The 18,567-nt window shown below is 37.4% G+C and overlaps 1 protein-coding gene across 1 annotated transcript in view; it reads right to left on the reverse strand.

Moving 5' to 3' along the window:
* Positions 1–4,169: 4,169 nt before the first annotated feature.
* The window catches only part of LOC106872454 (tubulin alpha-4 chain), a 15,141-nt gene continuing 743 nt past the window's right edge, over positions 4,170–18,567 (reverse strand). Inside the window, exons 2-4 of the mRNA XM_014919463.2 lie at positions 16,190–16,412; positions 10,956–11,129; positions 4,170–5,498 (exon numbers count right to left, since the gene is read on the reverse strand). Of these exons, the coding sequence (XP_014774949.1) occupies positions 4,540–5,498; positions 10,956–11,129; positions 16,190–16,412 (1,356 nt within the window). The 3' untranslated portion in view covers positions 4,170–4,539. The remainder of the gene's footprint in view (positions 5,499–10,955; positions 11,130–16,189; positions 16,413–18,567) is intronic.

The following is an 18,567-nucleotide window of genomic DNA, read 5'->3' on the forward strand; positions in this document are numbered from 1 at the left end:
TATATATTTGTGTGTGTCTGTTTGTCTCTCAACCATTACTTAACAACGGATATTGGTGTGTTTATGTCCCCGTAACTTAGTGGTTCAGCAAAAGAGACCGATATCACAAGTATTAGGCTTACAAAGAACAAGTCCTGGGGTTGATTTGTTCGACTAAAGGCAGTGCTCCAGCATGGCCGCAGTCAAATGACTGAAACAAATAAAGGAAAAGTGGTTTCAAATTTTTACACAAGGCCAGCAATTTCAGGGGAAGCACTCACTGAAAGGATGAAAAGCAAAGTTGACTTAAGTGGAATTTGAAATTCAGAACATGAGGCCAAACGAAATGCAGCAAAGCATTTTGTCCAGTGTGCTAGCAATTTCTGCTAGTTTCCACCTTTGATAATAATAATTCCTTATTTAGGTACTAGGTCAGTGGTTTTGAAAGGTGGGGACAAAATATAACATTGGCCAAGTACTTGGGTTGATACCATTCACCACAGCGCTTAATTGGTACTTTATTTTATTGACACCAGAGGGCTGAATGACAAAGTCGACCTTCACAGAATAATAATAGTAATAATAATAATAATAAATGCCCTGTTGCAAAACCAGGCAGTGGTTTTCATGGCTTCTCATCTTAACTGATTGGAAGTGTTATTATGAACATGTTTTGTCTTGGTGTAAAAGGTGGGCTATAGCAAATATTCTGCTCAATACCATGCGCTGTTTATCTTGATGTGAGGTCCCCATGTTGTGCACATATGGTTGTAATGCATGTACGTAGTGTACACTTACCAGATGGGTAATCACAATAGGTATGTATTGGGTTTTGTATATTTGTACCTCAGTATCACTTTGATAGCATGCGCTGCTCTCCTACTCAGTAATAGGTCCTAAGACAGACACAAGACCAGAAATTGTGGAAGTGGGGTAAGTCTGTTATACAAAATGCTCTTGCAGTATTTAGCTCTGTACCTTTGTGTTCTGTGTTCAAACCTCAGTGAAGTGAACTTGCCTTCCATCTTCCAGAGGTTGAGAGAATAGTGAACCAGTCAAACACTTGCATCAAAAATAATTGACTGTAGTTCAGCCCTTGTTTCTTCATCAGTAAACCATTTTTATATTAATTTATCACATTGGTTGCAAGAATCAGTGGAGCAAGGTACAAATTACTCTTCCAGTATTTCTTCTATGGCAGCAGGACATTGGATAACGGACAAGGCGGAGGAATCCTAGACCAGCAACTTGAAGCTTACTGCTGCCAAGCAGAATATAAATACCATTAGACAATGGTTGGGCATCGACTAGCAGGTGAACTGCTTCTGCCGGGCAGCCCCATCATTAACCTTGTTGGTTGTACTCTTGCAATATTTAGTTATATTGTTTTTTGGGTGTCCAAGATCTAATCTTTCTTTGGTTAACTTTGCCTTTCATCAATCCGTGTTCAATAAATTACAGGACTAGGGTTCTATAGAATCAGCCATATCCCACATCCTTAATTTCTGGCTTCTTGCCAATGTCAAAAAACCTTTCATTTTTGTTTTTCTGACAAGACAGAGGTGTCTTAGACCAATGGCTTGAAGCTCACTGCTGCCAAGCAGAAGATCCGTACCATCAGACAATGGTTGTGCATCAACTAGCAAGTAAATTGCTACTGCAGGGCAACTTCATCGTTAACCTTGTTTGTTTTATTCTTGCAATATTTAGTTACATTGCTTTATGGATGTGCAAGATCAAATCTTTCTACGGTTGACTTTACCTTTCATCAATCCTTGTTCAATAAATTACAGTTCTGGGGTTCTGTATAATCAACCATATCCCTTGTCCCTTAATCTCTGGCTTCTTGCCAATGTCAAAAACCTTTCATTTTTGTTTTTGTAGTGATGGGTAGGCACATTTTCATGACGGGTCTCTCTCTGCTAATCTCAGCTACAGAACCAGGTGAGCGTAAGATGCATGCCACTGACCAAACTTGGCTGCTTGCATTTACTGACCTGTTCATTCTTGTTTGGACTTGATAGCATTCCAGTTGTCTTCACTGGCTGATGAACACTCCAATCTTTATTTCTCTCAGCTCTCTATGTGATGCATATGTGTGTGTGTGTGCTTGTGTGTATACTCAACAATCTACTTGCTGTGTGTCTGTGTTTCTATGTATGTAATTGTGTGTGTGTGTGCATGCATATTTTACTTGCTATCGCAATGAGAGAGTATGTGTCGTTTAATAAGTGTGTGTCTGTGTGTGCAAGTATGATTTTGTAAGAGTTTTTGTATATGCGTATTTTAACTTCCTCATAAGTTAAAAACTAACGTAAGACACATTGTTATCGACATGTAGGAGATAATCTCCCCATTTCAGAATATATGCTACATGGAGAGGAAGAAAATGTAGTCTAAAAATCAGACAGTTATCTCCATGTATGACCAAATATGTCCAACAAAGTTTGATATAGTCTCACTATGTTATCATTATCAACATGTAGGACACCATGTGACCTACATTAGATTGGTGTGTTCTGTAACACATTGGATGGTGAGAGTGAAATAAAGAATTTAAATATCTGAGGTGAGTTATTGTTCATAAGATTATAATGTATTATGATTTATTATAATTTATTACAATTTATTATAATTTATTCACTTTGTCTTTAGAGATGGGAAATTTTTCAATATTTACAACTACACTACAGCCCAGGCAGGTTAATTTCCAATCCTCATCAAATATTTTATTCCTGGATGTATTCACAGTAATAGAATGGATTTGAACTAGGATCCTTCATTTCTTAAGTAAAGTTGATAACATTCTTATTAACTAGGCCAGTGTTTCTTAGACAAGGGTAAAGATTTGAAAGGAAACAAATTGCCATGTTTAATAAAATCAAAATGATTTCCAACTTTTTATAAACTTGTTAATTACCAGAATTAGTATCATTATCATTTAACATCCGTTTTCCATGGTGGCATGGGTTAGATATAACAACAAACTAACTATAAATTGTAAGAATTGTACTATAGCTGGCATGGCTGTGTGGTAAAAAGCTTGCTTACCAACCGCATGGTTCTGGGTTCAGTCCCACTGCATGGCACCCTGGGCAGGTGTCTTTGGTTATAGCCTCGGACCGACCAAAGCCTTGTTAGTGGATTTAATAGGCAGAAACTGAAAGAAGCCTGTTGTATATATCTATATATATATACATAGATATATGTGTGTGTGTGTTTGTTCCTCACTACTGCTTGGTAATCAGTGTTAGTGTTTTTACATCTCCTTAACTTAGTGGTTCAGCAAAAGAAAGTGATAGAATAAGTACCACACTATAGGTTAAGTACCAGTTGTGTACTGGGGTCGATCTCAAAAATTTCAGGCCTTGTGCCTAGAGTATAAAAGAATATTGAGGGTAAGGTATTTGTCAATTTGAGAACCACTGCACTGGACAGTTCATGTTTGGGACTGACCACATAAATATAGATGTTGGAAGATGTGTAAGTATTGCATCATCTCTAAAGTTGAAATTAACCTTTAGCATGCTGAAGGCACATCATGTCACCATATGAGTTGTCTCCCTTCTCAGTGCAACACAATATACCTACAGTTACAGGGGAGAAAACTCATATAGCAAGATGATGCACCTAAGCATGTTAAAGGTTACATATTGGGTAAACTGTAATTGTATAAAGATGACTGTATTTTCATATTGTGTAATTTTTATGGTAAGCCACCTCTGGTTGAAGATACCTGCTTTTTCAACAACCAGATGTCCATTCTGTTGCCAACTCTCACCTCTTTCCATGCAATGTAATATTTCCCCATTGTCAGACATGTTTTTCATGAAAGATCAGAAACAAAGGACACTGCATGATAATGGCACTTGTTCCTCTTAGCTTCAACCTACCAAATCTACTCATAAGGTTTTGGCAAATATGAGCTATAGAAGAAGACGCTTGCCTAAAGTTGAATTTGAACTCAGAACATAGAGAATCAGGAGAAACAAGGATGATATTATTGATACCCCATGATACAGGATATCATTCATATGAATGCAGCTCTGTTCAACCCATTACTTCACCAGAAACAATTCAGGAAATGAATGTGAAAATAAACAAGAGAAATACAATCACACTAATGATAGTGCCTCAGCATGGCCACAGCCTCTGGCTGAAACCAATAAAAGTAAAAGTCTGATTCATTTATACGAAAAGAATAAATATCTGTTGCTTTATTTTTTTCTTGTTTAAATTACACTTCAAATTTTTTGCGGAAAAAATATACTTACATCAGATGTATAACAACAGGAACACTAGCAAATAGGTGCAGATGTGTAGAATGAAAAATGTTACACTGATGTGAGAGATAAATGTTGAAAAGAGAGAGTGTATATTTCAGAAGCTATGTGTAAATACAATGTTGAAATTGTTCCTACTTTCACTTTCAAGTGAAATAACAAATGATTGTTCCTACTTTCACTTTCAGTGAAATAACAAATGAAAATTGTTCCTGTTCTCACATTCAGTGAGTGCAATGTAATCAGACAGTCTAGAAGTGATTTTGTTTTAATATGTTCAATATTCTTCCACTCCAGGTTCCTCTTCATCCACAAATACTGTTTCAGCACCAGCCTCTTTGTAGTCTTCTTCCAGTGCAGCCATATTTTCTCGTGTCTCAAGAAATTCATCTAATGTCATGCCTTCAGAAATATACCAATGAACAAAAGCTTTTTTGCGAAACATTAAATCAAATTTGTAATCAAGACGTGCCCAGGCTTCACGAATTGCTGTTGTATTACTAAGCATGCAAACAGCTCGAATAGAATTCCCTATGTCACTACCAGGAACTGCAAATGGGGGTTGACTGTTGATGCCTATTTTGAATCCAGTCGGACACCAGTCAACAAAATGTATCTTGCTTGATCGCTTGATGTTTTGCAATGCGTAGTTAACCTTACTTGGGCTAACATCTCCTCTGTAGAGGAGGCAACATGCCATATATTTAGCAGATTGAGGTGAACAATTAACCATTTGATTGTGAGGTGCAAAACACTGGTTGGTTAAATGTTGAATGCTTACCACTGAGCGTAAAATATTCACATCTGTCATTAGTGGAGAGTAAGTGGCCAGGGGAAAGTGAATTCGAGGATAAGGTACCAGGTTGGTCTGAAATGCACTAAGGTTTACTTGAAGGGAACCTTCAAAACGTAGTGGGGTTGTGATTGAGCTGAGTACATGAGAAATGACCTGGTTCAGGTTTTTATACATTGGACGTGAAACTTTAAGCTTGTTATGACAGATTTTATAAATAGCTTCATTGTCAAGAAGGAAACTGCAGTCGGAATGGTCCATAGTGCAGTGTGTGGTGAGCAGTGAGTTGTATGGTTCCACCATGCTTGTCGATAAATGAGGTGACGGGTAAACAATGAAATTTATCTTTGATTTCTTTGGAAAGAGCTGACTAAGAGCTTGTGCTAGGATTGCTGTGAAACCAGAACCGGTACCGCCACCTAAACTGTGAGAAAGAAGGAAACCTGAAATGACAGCAATGTATATTGTCACTAGTGACAGAAATGATGTTCTTTATAGAAATACTGACATTGGAACATTGGTATATTGCCATTGTAGTTGTTGTTTAGTCCCAGGTCAACCTTGACCAAGCAGGTTTAGGATCATAGATATCCAAATCTTGACCATTACACTGATTTTTGCCTTCTTTTTTCAGATAGCGTATTCAAGATTATATTATCCAATGTGTTGGTCTTCCTTTTAAGACAGTAGGGTGTATTTTGAGGGGAAATTTGGTTGCTATTTATAGCTGGTTGAGGGACCACATAGAAGCTCCTTTGCTGTTTCATTAATCTATAGCGGATACAGGAGAAGTTCACCTTAGCACTGCAAGTTATTGAAACACTCAGCAATTACAGAATACTTCCACTACATCCAGCAGTGTACTTCTCTACCTCACGTATTGACCACGGGCTGGAATGTTAAGAGAAGAGTGTCATTACGAGAGACACGGAACAATACAAGAGGCAGGTAAAACATCAAAGAATTCTTTCTAAACAAACATTATCAACAGCGGAGAAAGCAAACCAATGAGAGAGTCACTGTGGAGTCATTTGAGATGCTGGATAAAACAGCCAGTTCTTCCTCAGATCATACTTCACCTTACTGTCTTAGGGAGGGCACATTGGATAATGTTGTCCTGGATATGTTATGCCTGAATAAAAGACAGGATGGTCATGGCAGGTACATATGGCTATCCTAGACTAAACAACAACTCTTCAATATACTATATAAACTCTTTATCATATTTAGGATAAACTACATATTACTATACACCTGATATACATACACATCCAGACACATGCACACACACACATATATAAATATATATATATTTGTATATATACATATATATATATGTATATATAATTATATATATGTATATATACATATATTTGGGATTTGGTTTGCGAGATTCTTTATGTGAGTTTGTGTGTTGAAGCATATTTTGTTGTATCTGGGCAAAGTCATTCTCCTTTAGTGCCTTATTTAATACACTCACTGGTAAAGTTTCCACTCATTTACTTATTTATTTTTCCTAAAAGAGTCAACGATTATTGAAAAGGTTGCAAGACGCAACGAAAGTTTTAGGAAAAATAAATAAGTAAATGAGTGGAAACTTTACCAGTGAGTGTGTTAAATAATAAGGCACTAAAAAAGAATGGCTCTCCCCAGACAACAAAATATATATATATAATATTTATATATATATGACTAGAGCAGATAAGAGAGCTGAGGTGAGGGAGTACATGTTTATTCCATTCTTATCTGCTCTGTTCATACACATTCTCTCCGTTCCTGTATCTACTGGATTTTCAGAATCAAGCAAAGATTTACCTTAACCCCAACCACAGTCATTCTTGTTAATCACACACTCAGCAGAGTGCTTAATGTGAGGTCTGTTTGATTCTCTCAAATCCCCATTACTACTCTGTGTGTGTGTGTGTGTTGAATTGGTGGGGACTATTTAGTCTTGCTACGTTCAACCTCTTGGGTGCCAGGAACACAATAAATTCACTTAGTCCATGTAGTAAAATTATTGATAATTGGAAAGGCGTCTATCCACAAAAAAAAAAATTGAAAACACATTGAAAAGAATGACATATTAAAGGTAGATTGGCCATTATTGTTAATCAGATCCAGGTGGAACTTTTAATGAGAAGATCTTCATATTTTCAGGTACTGTATGTCTTGGATGGCATTCTTCCAATATCTTCCTTTCTTTGAAATGCTAGAGAATGATTTGAGGGAATTTAGCCACTATTTCCTGATAGTTGAGCAACTGCATAGGGGCTCCTTCATCGGCTTCTATAAATTTGCAAGATGCTGTCCTGGGACAGACTTAACCAGCCCTTGCTAGCAAGGGAAAAATGGTTATAAGACGATGATGGTGATGGGGGGAGGGGGGTATATACTAAACTGATAAACAGAGACAGTGGGAGAGGAGCTCGTCCACCTAGAAAACCAAGCCATCACCACTCCTCAAATGACCACCTTCTGTCTTAAAAGGAATGAAGAACACATTAGTTAATGTAATCCTAGATACACTATCTTCTGAAAGAAAAATGGCATTGTCATGATGGAAATGTTATTGGTCATTGGTCTTCTGGATCAAGACTGACCTGAATCTAAACAGCAACAACAACAACAACTACAACTAATACAATATTAGAAAATGTTTTATTTTCCTTCTTTCTTTACTTCTTTTTTGATCCACGCCATCTTTCATGTTTTCCATTGAATTTCTTCTATGAAGAAAATGGTTTTCAATTGTGAAGCTCTCTCCATAACTTTCTCCCTGTACATTGGTTTCATTGGCTGTGATGATGACTATTAAAATAGCCATCTATGTATCATATTTAATGTATTCACACAGTTGATAGGCTGTCTACTGCAGTATTTAACCTGAAGTAATATCTCTCGTGGACTTGCTGTGTTAAAAACAAAAGTATCAAAGAGAAGCGAAAATTCCTCCCAATAGCGACCAGTGGGAGCACCAGATGTATTTTGACCATTTTGGACCTTTTCAATGGTACATACAGCCAGATGAAAAAATGAAGAAAACTTTCGCTGATGTTACAAATCGTTTCCCGGCTGATTAAAACTTTGGTTATATGCAACTGAGACAGTATCAGATTAAAATAGCCATCTATGTATCATAGTTAATGTATACACGCTGTCAATAGGCCAGTTACTGCAGTATTTGTCCTAAGACATTATCTCTTATGCACATGCTGTGTTAAAAAAAAAAAAAAAATACAGGCATCATAGAAAGCATGAGAGACAAAAACCCATTCAGCAAAAGCACCAGAGACATTTCAACATTTTTAGGCCCTCAGCCATCCACATTTTCAGCTGAATAATCATCATCCCTGATATAGAGAAAAATAAATAAAACACTCACTGTTTGGTTAACTAAATTCATTGAAATTGTGTCTAAGTGACTAGATCAGCACAGTGACCATCCTGTATTTTTAAGGATACACAAAACTACATTATCTAATGGATCCTTTCTTTCTTTAAGGTGGTATGGTGTGATTTGGGGGAAATTTTGCTGCTATTTCTAGTAGGTTGATCAAGCAGTAGTGTAGCTGGTGGGGTGTGTGGCACTTTTGGTTACGCTGTATAAATCTGTATAGGCTTGAGTGATGGTGGGGGTGGAGAGGGGAGGTTGAGTCAACTCTGCTTATCTCACTCATTCACACATAATCGCAAAAGCTGTCCAACCAAGGTGCTACTATGAACAGAACTTTCTGATATTACTCTGTTGTTTTTCATTGGACCATCATGTCCAATACAAGCTTTAAGCAATAAACATATGATGAATTATCAACAAGACTTTCCCATTCATCTCATTCTTGATAGCATAACACATTCATTTCATCTTATTGTTAAATGTTAAATGTTTAAATAAACAGGGTAGGATTAAAGAGCCACAGATACTTATAGATACTTATGTAGGATCTCAAATTTTACAGAGAAGTGCAAGGTTTTGAGTGTAACAACTACATGCTAACAATTTAACTCTTTTGATCCCAGCCTAACTGAAACTACCTCTGACTCTGTAGTACAAATGTCTTGTTTTCATAAGTTGTGAATTAAAATCTCCCACCAAACCTTAGTCACAATTTATGTTCCTAACACTAGCTTAATAATAACTAAGTTATTGTACTAAATTCTTTGTTATATTTAAAATCAATTGAAAGAAACACAGAGCATCTCAACAGAAATATGGTAACAAAAGGGTTAACAAATGATACCAACCCGGCTGAAACTGCCTCTGGCTCTGTTGTACAAATGTCTTGTTTTGAAAAGTTCTGAATTAAAATCGGAAAGAAACCAAAAACAAAAGAACTATACACATGCATACACACACACTCATACACATTCGCACACAAACACTCACACATACACATGTAATTGTTTAGCCCAAAGCGACCCTTGCTTTTGCTGAGATATAATCAGAGACAGTTTAGCTGTGACCATTCCATCATTTGTTCAGACATAGTATATCTAGGAATACATTACCTGATGTGTTCTCTTTGATTTTTTTTTTCTTTTTAAGGGGATAAGGTATGACTTATGGGAGGTTTGGCTGTGAACTCTTGCAAGGTAAGTCAACTATGCAGAGGCTCTTTCATTGACTCAACAAGAAAATATTTGCCAATCAGTTATTTAGCCTTCATTTAACTATCATCTCTGTGTGTGTATGTATAACAGCTACATGGTCCCAAATGTTTGAGCAGTACTTCAGATTAGATCTTACTTAAGCTTCAACTAACTCTATAAAGTCATACCACTGTGCAATAACAAGTACAATTGATAATATAAACATTACCAGTTGCACCTACATAGTGCATGTGCTTTGTTAATGCACCAAATTTGCTGCAGGACAGAATTTGGATAAAGCTCCTGAAATGATGCTGAGTGTTCAAGAACACCTGAATGTCGCAGGCCAGGCAAAGCAACTCACCTCAGAATGAGTGAGAATGGTAGATACTGATATTTTGCATTGTTGTGTCGATGCCCCCAGGCGAAGAAGTAGGATCTCCCAAGACATATAAATAGAGGTAGTCTGGCCGTGGTAGGAGTGTTGAGTAGCAGTTGAGTAGCGATCATCCGAAGGTGCTAGATAGCAGTGGCATTGAGACATAACAAGCATATAAGTCATAAACCAGCAATTCAATTCATTTCAAGATGATCTGAGTACTTGGTATTGATAAACCTAATGGCAAAATATTGGTATCTACCATCCTCAGTGATTCCAAGGTAAGATGTCTCACTTTGTCTGTGACATCCAGGTATTCTTTAAGACTTAACATATGGGGTGCTTTCCCCAGATGCTATTCTGCAGCAAATTTGGCATCTAAGCAAAACACATGCACTGCAGATGTATGACCCACAATGTTTACATTACAAGAGCTGCTTTTAATTTGTAATTTGATAATCAATAATAATATAGTTAAAATTATCCAGAGATATCTCACAACTCATCATCAATCCCTGGACATTATTTTCTTAAGCCCTCAGACCCTTTGGGCCAGTTACCTGGTTTTCATGACATGTGAGTGACCAAGATCACAATGCTCCTCTTGAACAGAATATCAGTCTGTCACAGGGTTACACATTTACAACTGGATGAACTGGAACAACATGAAACGAAGAGTTTTGCTCTGGAGCACAACACACCACCCAGTCTGGGAATAGAAACCACGATCTTGCAACAATGACTACAACGCCGTAACCACTTGGTTACATGCCTTCACACCTTACAATTGATCTTTTTATAATATAGGTAGCATTATCAACAGATACCTCACAACTGATGTTGTATATGATCTGATAATAATACAATTAGAATTACAGACAGATATTTTGGAACTGATTTTGTAATTAATATAGTTAGAATTATCAACAGATACCTTGTAACTGATCACAGTCCTCAGCAAGTTTTTCTATTCTCTCAACAGCAACCTCTAACGCTTCTCGGCCAACCCCGTAGTAACCACGGGCAAAGTTATTGGCAGCATCTTCTTTCCCAGACAGAAAAGTGTTTGGATGAAAGAGGCTCTTGTATTTTCCGGACCGTACAACATCTGAAATCATGATGGTATGGTTAAAAAACAGACAGAAGATTACAAAAAAAAATGTTAAATAATAAAAAGAAATAATAGTAGGAGACAAGAGTATTGACCATGTTTTGAGTGAGTGCTATATACTAACGCAAAAGGAGTACAAGCACAGACATAGGCATGACTGTGTTGGCAAAAGAGTGCATTGGGATGTCAGCCAAGGGTGTGGCTTCAAAACAACTGGAAAGTGGTGTGAATATGAACCAAAGGCTGTGATAGAAAATGAGAATTACAAGAACTTGTGGGACTTTGTTATAAAGACTGACTGTACTATTGAAGCAATAAGACCAGATAGAGGAAGAAATAAAGAAACGGTGCAAGATCGACGATTTTGCAATTCCCTGGTAGCAGAGTTGATACCAAAGAAATTGAAAAAAATCGAGAAATAGCAGGAGCTGACCAGAGAGCTGAAAAGACTGTGGAGGACCAAACCAACAATTATTCCTGCAGTAATTGGTACACTTGGTACAACACCCAAAATGCTATCGGGAAACTGGAATTGAAACTTGCATTGTTGACCTGTAGAAAAGTGCCATCTTACATTCTGCAATAATTCTAAGAAAGATTCTTGAGATTTGAGGAGACTTGTTGTCAGCAAAGATAAAATACCTGCTAACTAAATTAGCATGCACTAGCATAATAATGATGTTGTTGTTGTTGATGATGATGATGATTCTTTCTAATTTTTGCCACAAGACCAGCAATTTTGAGGGGAGGGGAAAGTTGATTACATCAGCTCCAGTGATCAACTTGGACTTATTTTATTGACCTCATAAGCATGAAAGACAAAATCATTCTCAGTGGTATTTGAACTCAGAATGTAAAGAGCTGGTAGAAGTGCTGCTGAGTATTTTGTCCAGGGCAGCAGCAGCAGCAGCAGCAGAAGAAGAAGAAGAAGAAGAAGAAGAAGAAGAATTCATTTATTGGCCACAAGGGCTTACATAAAATTACAATAAATCACATACAACAACATAAAAGACAAAAGCAGGACGATTCAATGGGTTTTACAACGTGTAAACAAAATAATAACAATTAAAATTAAACAATTTAAAACTCCCAATAAGAGAGGTGCATTAAGGACCTCGTGAAAAAAACCCCACAAAAGTCACGGGTGCCTGATCAACAGAGCAAGAGCCCTTCTTTTGTTTACAGGTACATGTTCAGAATTGGTCCTTTCACACTGGCCATTCTTCCAACATTCATCCATCTTTCAACAAACTTGTTACAAGGCAACACTTCCCTCTCTCCATCCTCAACTTCCTTTTCAAGTGAAACTTGAAAGAGTTGATGAGGGCTTGGCTAAAGAGGAAAGTGCCTGTCTTTAGCCCTTTCAAACGGGTCCACCATACTACCTAACAATAATAATAATAATAACCAGAAAAGTACTCGGAGAGCGCAGACCTCCGCCAAGCACCTCATTTCCACCCATATACACACATGCTGAAAATCGCTCAATTTCCCAAACCAACGCTGGCAAAAACATAACCTCCTTGATGGGGGTTAAAAAAAAAATAACACACCCATATGATTTTAAGAAAAAGAAACCCCTTTAAAAACAGGAATCATCTGAAGCAGTTCACAACCACCAGCATCATCATCACCATTGTCATTGCGTCCACTTCACCCACATACTGCGCCGTCAATGTTATCCTGACGGTTACCTTGACAGTCACTTTCACCACCACAACCAGTATAACCACTGCAATACCACCATCACACAACTAACACTATCATCCACACCACTATTACCACCATCACCTCAGCATCACACATCACACCGCTCCTGTCGCCATTATAACCACCGATACTATTTTATCCTCCTCCCATACTTATCTCAACCATCAATACTGTCTCTAAACAGCAATGCCACCATAGGTTATGTGGAAACGATGTGTTTTCAAGGGAGATAATCAAAGAACGTAACATTGTAATACTTCATGTAAAGTAAATATAACAAATGAAAAATCCTTCAAGATTCCATAAAAATTCCCGGATCACTACCAAAATTTCATCATCTGTTCTTTGTGCCATTACCAACTTTTCCTGCAAGCTTCATCAAATACCATTCACAACTTTTTGAGTTATTCAGTCCCACTGCGTGTCACCTTGGGCAAGTGTCTTCTCCTATAGTCTCAAACTGACCAAAGCCTTCTGAGTGGATTTGGTTGGTGGAAACTGAAAGAAGCCTGTTGTGTATATATAAGTGCATATATGTTTGTGTATCTGTGTTTGCCCCCCCCCCCTCACCATTGCTTGACAACTGATGCTGTTATGTTTACATCCCTGTATCTTAGCGGTTCGGCAAAAGAGACCGATAGAATAAGTACTAGGCTTACAAAGAATAACTCCTGGGGTCAATTTGTTCAACTAAAGGCGGTGCTCCAGCATGGGACTGAACCCGGAACCGTGTAGTTGGTAAGCAAGCTTCTTACCACACAGCTATTGCTCATAAATTTTAACAAGAAAATCTTCTGTGGATCCCCAAGGGCCGCATGGACCCTGGTTGTTGAGAACCCCTTCTAGGTGATGCCCCAGCATGGTCACAGCCAAATGACTGAAATAAGTAAAAGAACAAAAGAAAAACAATCACAAAAAAAATGAAACAAATAAAAAACAAAAGAAGATAAACCTCATTACAGTAGAAAGTGATTAATTCTATTATATTAGTTAATGTCATTTGGTTATATTGTGTTTGTTAACGATCAATATTGTGTATTTATTTGCTGCTTAGCAATTACTGATTATTGATATACTCAACAATAAAACAATAACGATCTCTTTTATTGGACACAAAAGGGGAAACATGGCTGTGTGGTTTAGAAGCTTGCTTTGCTTCTATAGGCTTTCAAGTTCAGTCCCAATGCGGGGCACTCTGGGCAATCACCTTCAGTTGAAATCCATAGGCTAACTAATGCCTTGTGAGTGCATTTGGTAGATGGAAAATGTATATATGTGTATGTATATATATTCTTTTATTCTTTTAATTATTTCAGTCATTTGACTGCGGCCATGCTGGGGCACTCCCTTTAGTCGAATAAATCAACCCCCAGGACTTATTCTTTGTAAGCTTAGTACTTATTCTATCAGTCACTTTTGCTGAATCGCTAAGTTACAGGGTATGTAAACACACCAATATTGGTTGTCAAGCAATGGTGTGGGGGAAAACACAGACACACAAACATATACACACACATCATCATCATTTAATGTCCGCTTTCCATACTGGCATGGATTGGATGGTTTGACTGAGGACTGGCAAGCCAGGAGGCTGCACCAGGAGGCTGCACCAGGCTCTAATCTGATCTGGTAAGGCTTCTACAGCTGGATGCCCTTCCTATCGCCAACCACTCCAAAAGTGTAGTGGGTGCTTTTTACGTGCCACCAGCATGGGAGCCAGTCATGCAGCACTGGCATCAGCCATGTTCGGATGGTGCTTTTTACGGGTTACTGGCACAGCAGCCAGTCGGGGCAGTGGCAGCTGGTATTGACCACCTTCATATGGTGCTTTTTATGTGCTATTGGTACAGCAGCCAGTCGGAGCAGGGGGGTTGGTATCAACCATGTTCAGATGATACTTTTTACGTGTCACTGGCATGGGGAGCCAGTCTGGCAGCACTGGCAACGACCCACGCATGAATGGTGCTTACTGCGTGCCACCAGCACAGGAGCCAGCCAGGCAGCACTGGTATTGGTCACAACTACAATTTCCATTTTGTTTTCAATTCGATTGAGATTCTGAATTTCAGTTTCTGTCTAACAAATCCATTCACAAGGCTTTGGTCGGCCTGAGGCTATAGTAGAAGACGCTTGGCTGAGGTGCCATGCAATGGGACTGAACCCAGAACCATGTAGTTGATAAGCAAGCTACTTACTACACAAACACTCCTGTGCCTGTATATGGACTCCAAGCACTAGGTTGCTATTTAGTTAGATAATTTAGGAGCTAGTTATAGGTTTATTTATACAAGGGGGAGATGCAGGCTTAGCTAAGTGGAGGTGCTTGTCTCCTCCTTGTAAACATAAGGACACAGGTAATGTGTCAAGGGCGAGAGGAAGCAGTGCAGCTTCCTAGGTCTAACCAACAGTAGTATTATTCCCTTCATGGGACTGTCACATTAAGCTGACAGCATACAACTACTTCATTGTATCACTATTGCATAAATCTCTCTGAGAGATTTAGAAATGCATTATTTCTTAAAAAGGGTATTTAGTCCAACTTTTTGCAGTCCTGGAAGTCTGTAACAGTAGGGGTGGTCCTTTTTTTTTTATCAAGGAAAAGTTGATCTTGGGTGGATTTGAACTCAGAGCTTAGAGAGTTGTCACTGTTGTTGTTGTTGTTGTTGTTGTTGTTGTTGTTGTTGTATTTGTTCTCACCATCCTCCTCCTCCTCCTCCTCATCATCATCATTCAATGTTCATTTTCCATGCTGGCATAGGTTGGACAGTTTGACAGGGTTTGGTGATCTGGCAGTCTACAACTGGATGCCATTCCTAATATGCCAACCACTTTTACAGAGTGTACTGAGTGCCTTTTTTTTCTTTTTTTTTTTTTTTCTTGTGCCAACAGCACCAGTGAGGTGGCAAAGTAACTTGCAAGACAGAAAAAGAAGTGAAAAAAAAATGGTAAGGGAAAAGCTCCTAAGCTCCTGCTCCTAAGAATTGGTGGGGAATTATTTGAGTTGAGAGGACGTGGCTTTATGCCAAGTGTCAAAAGGTTAAAGTATGACAGAGGAAAAAATATCAGTGTCTCATTACAGAGGGAGGTGGTACTTGGTTCGTACACATTATATAAGAGCGATTGGGAGCAGTTGGGAAGGTAAATATGATAATGATAAGGTGCCAGAGCAAACTCTCAGAGTACAGGAAGGTGAGTATATAGGAACAAATAGTGTAAGGTAATGTATCCCATGCTCTAACAACTATGCCAATTTGCTGGCTAATAAATCAAACCAAAAACAATCAGTAAGTCGTTAATAAATGAGTTAATCATCTGAACATAATTTCACATAACATTTCGTTACATACCAATTACGGTTGGCTCAAGATCAATAAACATAGCACGAGGAACAATTACAGATTTCTCCGTTTCATAAAATATCGAGTTGAAACGATTGTTTTTGTGTTCATGAAAACAGCTACATTTCATTCTGCCATCAGGCTCGACTCCATGTTCAAGACAATACAATTCCCAACAGGATTCAGCAAACTGAACACCAGCTTGTCCAATATTGATGCTCACAATTTCTCCCTGAAACATCAAACAATAAAACAAAATATTATTATATATTATATATACATATTTTCATACACCCCCCCCCCACCACACACACAAATACACACACACACACATATATATGGTTGAATGAATGAATGTCTAAAGTTAAATTTGGTTTGGTGTTTCTTTTTGTCAGCATTTTTAACAGCTAAAATCTTTTTCAGATGGTGCTTATATATATATGTATGTATATATATACCTCTGTGTGTGTGTGTGTGTGTGTAAAATAAAGATATGATTTTCATCATACATATTGATTGTTATATATATATATATATATGTGTGTGTGTGTGTGTGTGTGTGTGTGTGTGTGTGTGTATATATATATATATATACACACATACACAAGGTATACATTTTGCTAGTTCATGGGTAGGCTGCGCTTATAGGACTCTGATGACTTGTCCATCTCATGGATGGATTGCAGATATAAAATGAAGCTGATAGTGATGATGATGACGATGATGATGACAACGATGACAATAGTAATGGTTATATGTATATGAGTGAAAAATAATATTCCATCTGATTGCACCAAGGACATTCTAAATAGTAAATTCAAAATGTTACAAATTGGAATTATATGAGGTTGGCTCTTTTGAAACCACTCTAAGGTGAAAAATTAGATAAATTCAAAACGATTTACTCAGCATCTGCAACAGGTTCCAAATTAACATCTCAGGATATTGTATTTTCTATTAGATGTAACTTTAAATTTTGGGATAAATATCTTACCAATCGTATTGTAAACCTAATTAAAATTTCATGTACATGAATAAGAAATCTAACCACTCTCCTACCACTTCAAAATCTAGTTAATAACATAAGCAAAAGAATCTCTAAATTATCATTGAGTAAATAAATATTTGAATATTACAATAAAGCTATAAAGAAAAGCTGATCCATTGATAAAACCTTCAGCCATTACAATAATGTGCTAAAGAGTTACAGATTCATTGATAAGCTTCACTTTAGTCCCAAGCTCTTTGAATGTCAAACTAATCTCTGATAAGCAATTCCCAATCAACCACATGTATAGCTAATTACTTAATAACAAAGATAAAAAGAATTATGCAATTACTTAGGTGTAATATGAAAAATATTTTACCAAAATAGCAAACTAATTATGTCGAACCTCCTCAAACAAAATTGCACTGAAGTCAGTCTGCATACATTCATTTAATAGTATTAGCACTACTATAAAGCACTAAAGAGGATTGACTGGTAAAACTTTCAAAAGCTGCTACAATAATCACACTTCATCTTTTTGAAGCAAAAGACAAAAAAGGGAAATGTTACAGTCTATTTGAACTAATGATAATTTTAGCATCTTTTTGGATATCCTGAGCTAACATAACAACAACGACAATAATGGTTTCTAATTTAGACACAGAGCCAGCAGTTTTGAGGGGAGGTGTTTCACCAATTCCATCAGCCCTACTATTTGACAAATAATTTGTTTTATTGATTCTGAAAGTATGGCCTTGATTGGATTTGAACTCAGGATGTTAAGATCCAGAACAAATTCTGCTAGGCATTTTCCTGACTCTATCAATTCTACCAATCCCTACTTTCGGTCAAAACATTTAATCAGGACCCGTAAGATGCTTGTTAAGTAGTTTATTACATTGTCTCAATGAGAGGAAAACTATTTTAACCTTCAAAGTACAACAAAGCCAAAGACAAAAAGTAGAAAGAAAAACCCCAAACCATAACCTGTCTCCCAAACAATCTACAAAGCCTTAATTGCAATAATATTGTGGAAAGTAAACAAATACCTTATAGGAATAATTTGTGTTATTTAAGGGTGAGTGGGAGCAGCAGGAAAGAAGATAGGGACAGCAGTGCTGACGAAATGCTGACATACATTGTTTCAGATTTACTCTCTCGCTGCCTAATTAAGCACCGTACTGCATACTATGAAATGTAGTTAACGGTATAACATGCCGTGTTGCAATTTGGATTGAAGCAGTTTATTTGATCTACTAGAAATAACAGCTGAATCTCCTTTTTTTTTTTTTTTTACTCAGGTGACTTAATTAATAGATGAAATGACTGGATAAAGTAGTACAACAGAAAAGATAACGAAGGCGGCGAGCTGGCAGAATCGTTAGCATGCCGGGCAAAA

The sequence above is a fragment of the Octopus bimaculoides genome, chromosome 9, assembly GCF_001194135.2.
Source record: "Octopus bimaculoides isolate UCB-OBI-ISO-001 chromosome 9, ASM119413v2, whole genome shotgun sequence".
In the NCBI taxonomy this organism is placed as follows: Eukaryota; Metazoa; Mollusca; class Cephalopoda; order Octopoda; family Octopodidae; genus Octopus; species Octopus bimaculoides.